This window comes from Calliphora vicina, chromosome 2 (genome assembly GCF_958450345.1).
Source record: "Calliphora vicina chromosome 2, idCalVici1.1, whole genome shotgun sequence".
NCBI lineage: Eukaryota > Metazoa > Arthropoda > Insecta > Diptera > Calliphoridae > Calliphora > Calliphora vicina.
The window spans coordinates 77,063,765-77,077,759 of NC_088781.1; the positions used below are offsets into that span (position 1 = coordinate 77,063,765).

Below are 13,995 nucleotides of genomic sequence, written 5' to 3' on the forward strand. Positions count from 1 at the left end.
GCAATAGAAGTACCTGCATATATGAACTCTTTTTTATAGTTTTAAAATATTATTTTTGTTTTGTTTATTTTTTTCTTTTTAGTTTTTTAAGAATGTTTTTTGTTTTTTAATAAATATAAATTATTTTGTATAAAAACATATAAGTGGCGTGTATTTTTTTACTCAAAAAAAAATTATAAATTATTTCCAATATTATTCCTAATATTTTGGGCTGCAGACAAATACTGTTGTGAGGCTAAGGACACAACATCACTCTCTTGTATAGAAAAATGATCTAAATTGTCCATATCATTTGCAATTGTATTGCATTTAAAATAAATGCAGATGTTATGCAACGCACAACAAACATTTATTATTTTCGCTGCCTTTTTTGGAGCGTAGTGCAGCTCTCTAGCACCAATTGTGCACCTCCATCTATCTCCATTGGTACGCTCAATTACATTGCGGGCCTTTACATGAATTTCATTAAATTTCATTGCGGCCGATCCCTCCTCTGGAGTTCTATGAGGTGTCATAAGCCACGGTTCCAGAGGATATCCTGCGTCGCCTATTAAAAAAATATTTATATACATACGTAGTTAATACATGAATATTATTTAACATTTAAAATCTTACCAAGCAGCCAATAATTGTTGCAGCCTCTCAGATATTCCTGCTCAAGATGTAGTCGCAATTCGCCGGTATTCCAAATAAATGAATCATGGCACGCACCAGGATGGGAAGCATCAACGTATAGAATCCTCAGCTCATGATCACATACCTTTCAACAATATTTAAATTTTTTTTATTAAATATTAGTTATTGATCTTTCTGAAAGCACTTACCAGCATTACATTTAAACTGTAGTACCCCTTCCTGTTATAATACAAATGCTTATTATTAGAGGGAGCAATAATACGGACATGCGTGCCGTCAACGCATCCCATAACACTAGGAATGCCGTTCTTTATATACATTGCCAAAGCTATTTTTCTTTTTTCTTCATCAGTTTTAGGGAAAGTTATCCAATTTGTACATAGATGCTCTTCAAATATGTCTATCACTTCTGTTAGGACTTTGCTCAGACTACATTGAGCCAGGGACACGTCGCAATCTTTCCCTATACCTGTTTGGTACCCACCTTCGGCAAAGAAACGCAATGTTGCACTTAGTTTCACTAGTGGGGATACTGCGAACGACTTCATTCTAGGCTGACAGTGCGACGTTAACACATCCAGCAGATATGTAAAGGCCGGCTTATTCACCCTGTAATACTTTTCAAACCTTTGAATAGTAAAAGAAAAATTCTCATTACTAAAATGAACAAATATGTATAGTAGCATCTTCATATACTTACAATGTTTGCGGCAACTCAAGTGGGTTTGAGTCATCACGCAACTCTCTTCTTGCAATCCTTTGAACATTTTTGGATTGTTGCTGTTCTTCAGCTTCTGCTTCTTCAGCTACTATTCGAACTGCTACACTAAACATTTTGTTTTATTTCAAATTAATACTTTTTTACTTTATACGCTTGTTGTTTACAAAAATGTTTAGCGAGTTTTAAATTAAAACAAAACAGCTGATTGCGAAAATTCGAAATTCCCTTTCCCATAATACTATTCTCCCCGTCTGTTTAGAATAAGGGAATTTTATTCCCGGGAAAAATGAATTCCCAGGGAACTCATTTCCCCGGGAATATTTATAATTGGGCTGATTGTGTTATCGTAACCGAGTCGTGATATATTAGGACATTATGACAATATGACTGATAAGAGACCTTGTGAATTGACCAAATGCTTGTATTATTTGTTTACAAGTTACTGTTTCTAAACGATATGCGCAACTACATATGTTAGTATAAATGAAAAAAATATTTCATATTGAAAAAATTTGTACGTACATACCACGTTTTACCGTTATTTGTATTTTGTTTTATAAATAGAATAACTGTATTATTTATAAATAAATCATAATAATAAATAAATTATAGACTTACCCCCATATGCATAAACAGTTTATAAATTTATCAAAGGTTTATAAAACAAAATTTCCATACAAAATGTTTCATAAACCTTTGATAAATTTATAAACTGTTTATGTATATAGGGGTTACCTTTTAAATACCCATAAACACTGGGCTGATGAAACTCCTGGAGAAGCTGAAGCAGGAGGGTGACTTCTTTGTCCGGAACCACTTCTCACTCATATTTTTTCACACAACACAAAAAACACAAATGACCGAAAACAATACAGAACAACACGGAACGCACAAAACAGACTGATTAAATTGCTTGTTTATTCATGTTACTAACCGACAGCGCGAGTAGAAAATTACTTTAAGAACAGTTCAGAGAGTGAATTTTATACCGCTCTTTTTCTATTATGGATCAATATAAAAATTTTTTTCAAGTTATCTTACTCTTAATTTGAAGTTTAAGAATTAACTACTTGATTTAACTTCTCACTTGTACTTAAAACAAGATTTTCTTACTTAATTCAAGAATTTCGTTCTTGTTTTAAGAAAATTTCCGCTTGATTTTTTTAATCAATCCCGTTTATACTTATTCTAAGTACAAATGAGTATGAATCGTACTTAAATTTTTAAGTACAATTCTGGCTAAATTTGAGTAAAATAAACTTAAATTTAGAAGTGCTTTTTTCTTTCTGTGTAGGGTTTGGGGTCCGGGAAATCCCGTAAAATTATTGTCGGGAATTCCCGGGAAATTTAAATTGTTTTCCCGGAAAAAACGGGAAATTTAAAATTAATTAAAAACAAACTTTAATAGATTTAAATATACATCTTTGTTTGATGAAGGGCTTGTTCCTAATTTTTAAATATTAGTAGTAGTTTTAAACCCCATTAAGGATACAGTAGAAGCATTAAGCCGAAATGAAACCATTTTGCAGATAGGTGATGCTATAATGAACACTGTTTATGAACAGCTGTTATCTATAAATTCTACGATTTCTCAAATAAAATGTAAAGTTAATAAACGATATAACAGCAGACTTATGTCATTGATAAATTTACCTAAAAACTTCATAAGCTAAATTATAGCATAACAAGAACAATGTTAAAAATTTATGGAAAACAATTGTACGAACGCCTATTTGGCCATAATGTTCCCTCATCTGTTCAAAGCGATCATGATGATGTTTCCGTAATACAAATGGAGAAAAATTTTAAAAACGAATTAGAATATTCAATCAATAATGAAAAAGAAGATCATAAACATTTAAAATCAAATGCAGAAAGTCGTTTTAAGTGGGAATTAGCTTCATTTGAAGCAAGTAGCAATTGGAGAAAAAATTTTAATTGTCTTTATAATGCTTTACTGACGATAAAGCCAACATCTATTTAAATCTATAGACTTTTCTTGCTGGCTGAAAACTTTGCCATTAAAATAATAAATCGAATGTCAAATGTCATTAGTTATTTTGAAAACTCATTTAAAAACAAAAATTAGTTCTATGACTAACATATAAATAACATTATTTCTATGAAATAATACTTAATTTTATAGTAACAAATTATATCCAAATATAACCAATTTTTTTTTTGCTTTATGTTAGTACAATTAAATTTTAATATATTGCTTTTCTTTGTTTTTTGATGAAATGACTCAATTTTATACAATAATTTTCCTTTTTACGTATTTTTCTAGTTGTAAAAAAATTCCCGGGAATGGAAATTTTTCATTCCCGTTTCCCTGGAAATAAAATTATCTGGGAAACCCCAAACCCTAGTACTGACTTGCTCTGATGACACTACATGGAAAAACTGAATAGGAACTTACAAGGGAAATGAGCTAGTTTTTTAATCACATGTTACTCATTTCTGATTGATCATTAGTTAGTTTTAAGTTAACTCAAAGTCCGACAGAGAATATGTAGATATATATTTATTTTACTTTCGAGTGACTATTTATCGTTAATTTTAGAAATGTAATTAGAAATGTGCTGAAATTAATAAAAAAAGCAAAATTTTCAAGTCGTTTGCGTATGCGGTGCACCTCAAATAACTAGACAATCTGGTTAGAAATAAAAAAATAATCATGAAGAAAAAAGTTAGAACGTATTTTTTCTTATTTGTTTTTTGCTCTATTTAATGTTTGTTTATTTCTGCACATGTCGGCTCTAGGCCCTTCGAAAATTTTCATATTTTTTTTTATCAAAATTTCAAATTTGGGCCACATGTTCTAAAATCCTAAAGCTGGGATCAGAAAACGGAAAGCAGATTTGGAAGCCCTGATGTGTTCCCTATTTATCCCTAAAGTATTTTCCCAGCCCCGAAGGAAATGTGAACCATAAATACCATTTTTGGGATTTTTTCTCCAATTTTAAGGAATTGCGGGATTCCCTTTAACCTTTTGACAAGTTTTGTTACACTTTGTTATTTAGAATGACAAACTTTAAAAACGTTGAAAATTTCATTGAGTTTCGTTAATAAATAGATATATATATTAAATATTTATAGAATTTCTAAAACTAAAATTTGTATCAAAATGTTAATAGAATTGCAAATATTAGGAACAATTTGATCCACATTTATTCCGAACAAATTTTTTTTGTTTAGATAAGTTAATTTTTGATCTTACAAAAAAATTTCTAGTCAATATCTCAATTGGATTCAAAAATATGCCACTTTTAAAACTCAGTCCTTCAAAAAATTTTCACTATTTCATAATTAGTATAAAATGTGACTAAGTCAGAACCATTGACTTGTTGTTGAATAAAATATTAAAAAAAAAAAATTCAAAAAAAATCATTAAAATCGGCTCAAAATATATAAGATTTCGCTATCTTTTCATTAGAAATTCCAAATATTGAAAAATTTTACATTTGACCTTCACAATTTAAAGGTTAACGTTTTCCGATTTTAGTAAAACTTTCAGACCATATTTAAAATTACCAGGACTATAATATTAATATTACAGTGAGTGTCACTCAAAATCGTACAACATATTTTTTTTTAAATATTATGAAATTATAAAGGCAATAATAGGTGATTATATAAAAAATTAAAAGTCATTTTATTAATTGGAACAAAAAATATGTATTTCAACAAAAAAGTTAACAAAACCTCAATTCGTTAAAAAATATTGATGAAAATTAAAGAACATCACAAAATTCATATTTCACTTAAATTCGTACAATTATATTAAATTATAATTAAAACTTTAAAAATTAAAAAAAAATTTAATATTAAAAAATCCTAATACTTTGTAGGGTTTCATTTGCTATTTTTTAGTGCCTTTACGATTTTAAATGAAGCGTTGATATTCTGGGCACTGACAGTCTTACCCAATTTTTTTATTTGTGGATAAGGGCAATTAAAATTATACCCAATTTTCTGATAGGTAATAGCACACACAATATAAAAATAGCATTTTAATATATTTGCAAAGAATCAACTTTCTAAAACTAATGAATAAAATTTGACTACGATGGTGTACGATTTTAAGTGACATTCACTGTATGTTTTACTTAAAATTTATAACAGTAAGGAAATTGGGCTCATTCGCCAAAATATGGACAAAAAATTAGTTTTTCTTGAAAATCGCAAAATTTAAATAGCAGGAACGGGAAAACTATAGGAGGTATTGACATACTTTTTACACATTTTTATTCCCTATTATGTTGTCAATAAATCCCCATGTGATGATCAACAAATTCTAAAATTTGTTTAACAAAATTTTTAAAAACTTGAAAATGGAGTTTTGAAACTGCCATTAAAAAAATATATTTTTTTTGGCCATACCTGCAAATGTTAACGGTATCCTACGAAGACAAAAACTCATACACAAGTAAATATATATTTTAAATAAAATTTAGCTTCTATTTTAATTTTTCTCCAAATGTGTTAATTTTTTTCCTAAATTTCTTGTTCAAGTGGCCTGAGACACGTTAATGGTCTGGCAAATTTGTAATAACTTTCACATTTCGATTTCGATTCTTTTGCATTCAAATGCAAAAGTATTTATTTATTAGCTAAAAAAAAACTGAACCGAATTTTGGCGATAATACAGTGTTTGGGTCATTTTTACCAAAAATTTATTTTAATGTAATATTCATTAATATAAATAAATCTACATATTTCTAGAAAACAATGCAGAAAGTTAACGAGTTTCACCTATTTATTTCATATAAATAGTAAAAGCTTTCAGTTGACCATTGATCGTAAGTTGGCTACGCTGTTTGCTACGACAGTATATTCGAATTCGAATATTCAGTTAAAGAACATTGTAGAAAGTACACCACAAATGGCATTATTAGAAAGCTTAGACAGTATTAGAAAGCTTAGACAGTTAAAGAGCAATCTAGAATGCAGATGGCAGTGTTAAAAATAGTGGCAGAGGTTGCAGTCGTTAGTGAGTTTATCAGAGACGCTATTCGAATAAACATCAACTGAGTGCCTTAAAGTGTCTGTATTTCTGAGAATTTATAAACGTGTATTTAATTCTGTAGTTGTTGTACATTTTAAATAAATAAAAAGTTGTTACAATTTTTAAACTACTAAACGGCTTTTATTTGCAATCAAAAGTATCTGGTTTATTTAAAGGAAATAAACCAACGTTTTGAAAAGGTTAAAACGTAACAATTGGTGTCAGAAGTGGGATTGCAAAATAATAAGCATGAAGTTTGAGGAACTAAAAGTTGAACAACTCAAGAAAGAATTGAGTAAGTTGGAGCTACCAACAGCAGGTAACAAGGCAGAATTGCAGAAGAGGCTGATAGACGAATTCAAGCGGCTTGATATTGCCATCGGTGCTTACGAATTCGAGTATAAGGAAGAAATGGAAGTTGCTACACGTTCAGCAACAAGCAGCATGGATTTAAGCACTATGTTTGCTGCTATGATGGAAAAATTTAAAGAAACAAATGAGAAATTTGCTGAAGTTCAAGAAACTTCTAAAGTAAACAGCGAGAACCTAGAAGCGAAATTGAACGAAAATTCTAGAACCATCTTAGAAAAAACTCAAGTAAACAACGAGAAGCTGTTAGCTGAAGTTCAAGAAACTTCTAAAGTCAACAATGAGAAATTATTATTTGAAGTTAAGGCTGAAGTTCAAGAAACTTCTAGAGTAAACAATGAAAAATTATTAGCTGAAGTTCAAGTCAACAAAGAGAAACTCCTAGCTGAAATGGAAGCGAAATTTCAAGAATCATCTAGAGTCACAGACTAGAAAATTCAGGAAATGTCTGAAGCTTTTAACAGCAGAGTGGATGGTATTGACAAGAAGGTGTCAGATTTAGAAAATGGTGTTGATCAAAAACTGCATGACCTAGAAACAAAGGTTAATAATCTTCAATGCCAAGATGGACCGGTACGTATTATTCCAGAATCCTCTAGTAGAATAAAGGCCCCTAGTTTTGATGGCAGCACACCATTTAATGTTTTCAAGTTCCAGTTTGATACAGTTGCAAAGAGAAATGTATGTAGTAATGAAGAAAGAGCTATAGAATTGATTTTGGCCTTGAAAGGGAACGCAGCAATAGTTCTTGAAAGCGTACCAGTAAGTAACAGAAATGGCTATGATATAATGGATGCTCTACAACGTAAGTATGGTGGACAACACATGAAAGAAATATACCGAATGGAATTGCGTGGTAGAGTACAAAAACCTAATGAGACGCTACAAGACTTTGCGGCAGAAATCGAACGTTTGATGCAGCTTATTTATCCAGGGAAGAACCATCCGATTTTGGAGCATTTAAAGATAGAGGCATTTGTGAATGGTATTCGCGATCCAGAGATAAAATATGCGGTATGTGCCACACCAAAGTCATCATTCATTGAAACCGTCTCATTCGTGCTGGTACAAGAAACAGCAAAGATAATTTCAAATCCCCAGATGTGTAATGTGCGGAAAATCGAGGTTGTCGCTGAAGATGATAGAAGTATGGTCATCGAATTAAAGGAATTAAAAGAGGCAGTTTTAAAGGCTTTAAGGAAGAGACAAACTAAAGCCAACGTTAAATGTTATAACTGTGGAAAAATGGGTCACATTCAGCGAAACTGCAGAGCACCAAGAAAGCGAATCAGATATGTTTCAGCATTAAGAAATAACCAGCTGGCGAATCATCAAGCATTAAATTTCTTTAAAAAGTAAAGAAATCGATGGAACCAATTTGCAATGTAAGTCTACGCACCGCTACTGGAGAGCCTGCCGCTGTCCATGGTAAAGTTAATGTGAAACTAACTATTGGTGGTATTAGCGTAAATCATGTCTTTGTTGTTGTCGATATTGTGGACGAAGTAATCATTGGTGCAGACTTCATGATTAGTCACAGCATTACTTTGGATATGGGACAAAAAGTCATGAATTGGCGAAATGTTAAAATACCCCTTGACGTCGGATATGAGAGCAAGTCTCAAGTAAGAAAGTTAGTTTTTGTTGAGCACAAAAGGTTGCCACCGCAGTCAGATGATTTGGTATGGGCCCGTGAGGAAGTGGAGGATTGTATAGACAATAGTTTGTTTGTGTTGGAACCAGCGGATGTGAGAAGTGGCCATGTAACAATGGAGGCCCTCGTTGAACAGTGCAACGACAGAATGGTTCCTGTTGGAGTGCTTGGTCTGTCCCGCAGAGAAAAGATCATCAGGCCGGGTTCCAAGATGGGTGAAGGTGCTTCAGCAGAAAAAGAAATGCATGAACTCGTTCGGAGACGAATTAAAATGACAAATGACCAAATGAAAACCAGATATAGCTCACAACGTAATAAGAGTTTGTCATCCAAATTAACGAATCACTGCAAAGGACCACATAGGGTAGTTAAGAAATTGGACGACATGGTTTATAGAATACGGAAATATGGAAGACCGATATCGAGAATTAATGTTGAACATCTAGAACGACTAGCTACCTATGGGAGAAGTGAATCTATGCCTATTCGGGAACAGGCTAAAGCGGGGAGCAGTGTTACGAAATTGTACTTGAATTCAAATGTAACGATTTTAACGGCTGATTTAAAAGTAGCAGAATGCTTTCAAATATCAGTGCTGTAATAGCAAACTGTAACATATCTGTGGGCATTATTAACATTGAATAAAAGCTTTCAGTTGACCATTGATCGTAAGTTGGCAACGCTGTTTGCTGCGACCGTATATTCGAATTCGAATATTCAGTTAAAGAACATTGTAGAAAGTACACCACAGATGGCGTATGTATTAGAAATCTCTAGACAGTTAAAGAGCAATCTAGAATGCAGATGGCAGTGTTTTAAATAGTGGCAGAGGTTGCAGTCGTTAGTGAGTTTATCAGAGACGCTATTCGAATAAACATCAACTGAGTGCATTAATGTGTGCTGTATTTTTCAAGTGAATTCGTGTACATTATAAAGTGTCTGTATTTTTGAGATTTTATAAACGTGTATAAAAAACATTGAGTGACTATTTAATTCTGTGGTTGTTGTACATTTTAATTAAATAAAGAGTTGTTACAATTTTTAAACTACTAAACGGCTTTGCACCAAAAAAAATGTTGTTGCAATAAGTGTGTTCGAGTACTTTCCAGTAAAAATTATCCAGTAACTTTAATTTCGTGATCGAGTGTTGATCGTGATTGAAACTGGACGTTTTTTATTTTTACTCCGAGTTAATTCGTTATTTTAATGTATCTATCGGAAAATAAATACAAATATCACCTTTTTATTATTTACGCGAAAGGACGCTTTTATTTTAATAATATTATTAAATAAAAAAATAAAAACAACAACTAAAAGACAAATAAGTAAAGAAAATTCTTTATATTTTTTTTGAACCTTTTTTGTGCATTGATAAAGATCAAGAGTGTTAACGAAAGTAATTACAAATACTCTTTAATGAGTCTCTTTAACGAAAACAGTGAGCGAAGGCTAAGTGTAAACGGCAGAAATGCATACGTTACAGTTAATGTAGATGAAAAAAATATAAACAAAACAAACAGAAGAATAGATGACAACTTGTTTTTAACCGCCAAGCCTGTTAACCGTGCTCGTTCCCTCGCATTGTCAACAACTAATGATTGTCAAACAAAAGAAAACCCAACAGATGTTAATCTGGAGTTACCAAAAATACAAATACTTTATTTACGCCTGAAAGTATGCTAGCAATATCAGCTTTAGAAACAAAATCCACCACACCGACAACAATTAAAATTAACCCATTAAGCGACGCTATACCCAAGATTAGTCAACCATTAAATAAAGATAAATCCCAAATACAGGTTTAAATGGACCGGTATGTTACAATATTAAAACGGGCACGAAGTCCCAAAACTCTTCGAAAGCGGCACCCTTGGCTAAATTATATAAGGATAGTGAACCTGCTAGACTAAACAATGAAAATCATTTTTCTATTCTGGAATGTGAAACAGATGAACCAGTAAATAAAATTACCTCTACAAAACTACCCCTATTTACTTCAGAGAAAATAATTCAAATTCACTGGTTCAGAGCCTGATCTCATTAATAGGAGAGAACTCTTTTTACGTTATCCCAATCAAGAAAGGCACGATTCATGGAACTAAAATACAGGTCAATAGTGAAAACGATTATAGAAAGGTTGTAACATATTTTGAAACTCAAAAGAAAAGTTTTTACACTTATCAGCTGAAAGGAAGCAAGGGTCTACAAGTTGTAATAAAGGGTATTGACTGTAATGTTGAATCACTCGAAATAAAGCAAAGCTAGAAGATAAAGGCTTTAAGACAAAAATTTGATAAATATTAGAAATCGCGAAAAAAAACCCCAACCACTCTTCCGTGTTGAACTTGAACCCGGTGACATAAACCTGAAAAAAAATTAAACACATCCATATATAACCTGAAGTACTTATTGGATCGTAAAATTACCACACAAACGATTTGGTCCAATGTATGAATTGCCAAGAATATGGACACACCAAGGCATATTGCAAATTGCCACCAGTATGTGTTATTTGCGGGGAGTTGCATAACACATCCCAATGTAACAAATCCAAAGATGATCCTAAAATAAAAAAATGCAGTAATTGCGGAGGTAACCACACAGCAAACTACATGGGTTTTCCTGTCTACTCAATTGTTAAAAAATCACAAAGCCAGAAACCAAAGATTTTCCCCGCTCAGCCATTAAATAACAACAATTTTAACTACCCCCCGTTGCAACAGACATATGACAACAAAGTAACATATGCAAATGTACTTAGAAACAACCAAACTCAGACGCAAGTCCGTCAACTCCAAAACGAAAATGTGAACCCAGAGATAAGAGAGCAAACGCCAATTTTCAATTTTACCCGACTAGAATCTACAATAGAAACTCTTGTGCAATCGGTAAATAACTTTACAAACTCAATGAGTAACATGATGCTTAAGATGCAATCAATGTTATTGCAGGCTGTGCTTAACAGACCATGAACTGCCTAAGAATATGTTTTTGGAATGCAAACGGCATACGCCAACACAAAAACGAACTCGAGTATTTTTTAAGAAACCAACAAATTGATGTAATGCTGGTTTCTGAAACTCATTTGACGTCCAGAAGTTCATTTTGAATAAATGGATATGTAATATATGACACCAAAGATCCCAGAGTTAGAGCATGCGGAGGCTCGGCAATTTTAATAAAAACTCGAATCAAACACTACTTAATGTGTGATTTTTGCGAAGATTATCTTCAAGCTACTACAATCTGTCTTGAAGATTTTCATCGAAACTTAGTGATTTCATCGATATACTCACCCCCTAGATTTTCAATTACAGAAAGTCAATATAATATATTTTTTAAATAACTAGGCCTCCGTTTCCTGGCTGCTGGTGATTATAATGCTAAACACACATTCTGGGGATCACGACTGATTACCCCTAAAGGTCGTGTTTTGTTCGATACAATTTCTAAAATGGATTTGAATGTGCTTTCGAGCGGCCAACCTACTTACTGGCCTACTGACCCACGAAAAATACCGGATGTTATAGATTTTAGCGTGATGAAAAATATCCCTAGAGAAATGATTCAAATTGAATCCTCGCTGGAACTATCTTCAGATCACTCACCCACTATTGTTACTTTATTGAGCCCCATAGAAATTGTATCCCGGACTGGTAATTTAGCGATGGCAGGCACAATAATAAATTGGCTCAAATATAAAAAAATCCTCAATACACATTGCTCGGAAAACATCGATCACTCTCTTATCAATTTCGATAAAAATCTCAAACTGGCTGCTCAACATGCTACCCAAACCCCCCGACAAATCAGATATAATAGAATTAATTCTGCAGATGTCGAACGGCTCTTAAATGAAAAAAGAAGATTTCGCAGAGAGTAGCAATTGCACAGATCCCCCCTACTCAAATCGAAGCTTAAAGATTGTATAAAAAGACTTAAAAAAGCTCTTGGAATTTCGAAAAATGGAATCATTGAATAAATATTTAGAAAACCTGGACGCAACTCCGCAATCGGATTACTCATTATGGCGAGCAACAAAAAGTCTTAAAAGACCCGTTATATGTAAGTCCTCCTTGCGAAATTCAAGTGGTGGTTGGGCAAGAAATGATACTGAAAAACGGAATCTGTTAATCATTTAAACAAAGTATTTACACCGAACACATCAAACGAAGCAATTGAGTTGCCATCTGATGCACCCCATTTTGGAGCAACCGTACCTCTACGTTTTGAGATTCGAGAGATCGAAAATGCTATTGTTGATTTAAATCCCAAGAAAGCGCCTGGTATAGACAAGATCAGCAACAAGATGCTTATGGAGCTACCCCGGATAGCAATAAAAATAATTATTTTTATTTTTAATGCTATATATCGACTTGAATATTATCCTCCAGAATGGAAGGTTTCACTGGTTACCATGATACCCAAGCCGGGAAAAGATCACACAAAAGTAGAATCATACAGACCCATCAGCCTATTGTCTAATATATCAACGCTATGAACAAGTTGTACCCGATGTTAACTGAAAACAATTGTATTCCGAATCACCAATTTGGATTTAGAAGAAAACACAGTACTATCGAATAAACCCATAGACTTGTAAATAGAAAAGCGTTTGAAGAAAATAAATACTGTTCCGCACTCTTCATCGACATCTCTCAAGCGTGTGATAAAGTATGGCATGCTGGATTAATGTACAAACTGAGTCAAAATTTACCCGCAAACACACATAAGCTGTTGGAAAGCTCTTGGAATTTCGAAAAATGGAATCATTGAATAAATATTTAGAAAACCTGGACGCAACCCCGCAATCGGATTACTCATTATGGCGAGCAACAAAAAGTCTTAAAAGACCCGTTATATGTAAGTCCTCCTTGCGAAATTCAAGTGGTGGTTGGGCAAGAAATGATACTGAAAAAGGGAATCTGTTAATCATTTAAACAAAGTATTTACACCGAACACATCAAACGAAGCAATTGAGTTGCCATCTGATGCACCCCATTTTGGAGCAACCGTACCTCTACGTTTTGAGATTCGAGAGATCGAAAATGCTATTGTTGATTTAAATCCCAAGAAAGCGCCTGGTATAGACAAGATCAGCAACAAGATGCTTATGGAGCTACCCCGGATAGCAATAAAAATAATTATTTTTATTTTTAATGCTATATATCGACTTGAATATTATCCTCCAGAATGGAAGGTTTCACTGGTTACCATGATACCCAAGCCGGGAAAAGATCACACAAAAGTAGAATCATACAGACCCATCAGCCTATTGTCTAATATATCAACGCTATGAACAAGTTGTACCCGATGTTAACTGAAAACAATTGTATTCCGAATCACCAATTTGGATTTAGAAGAAAACACAGTACTATCGAATAAACCCATAGACTTGTAAATAGAAAAGCGTTTGAAGAAAATAAATACTGTTCCGCACTCTTCATCGACATCTCTCAAGCGTGTGATAAAGTATGGCATGCTGGATTAATGTACAAACTGAGTCAAAATTTACCCGCAAACACACATAAGCTGTTGGAAAGCTATTTATCTGGTCGAACTTTTAAGGTTAAAGAGGGAAACTTTTTAAGTACTGCACAACCCATT

At 32.9% G+C, this 13,995-nt stretch overlaps 2 protein-coding genes across 2 annotated transcripts in view; one reads left to right on the forward strand and one right to left on the reverse strand.

Moving 5' to 3' along the window:
• The window catches only part of Cnot4 (CCR4-NOT transcription complex subunit 4), a 391,020-nt gene that overhangs the window by 369,617 nt on the left and 7,408 nt on the right, over nt 1–13,995 (forward strand). The window lies entirely within an intron of this gene.
• Nucleotides 170–1,492, reverse strand: LOC135950348 (putative nuclease HARBI1). Its single transcript, XM_065499895.1, has 4 exons — nt 1,337–1,492; nt 825–1,263; nt 616–760; nt 170–547 (listed from the first exon to the last, which is right to left on the reverse strand). Exons 1-4 carry the CDS (start codon nt 1,468–1,470, stop codon nt 174–176), a joined length of 1,092 nt encoding a protein of 363 aa, XP_065355967.1. The 5' UTR covers nt 1,471–1,492; the 3' UTR covers nt 170–173.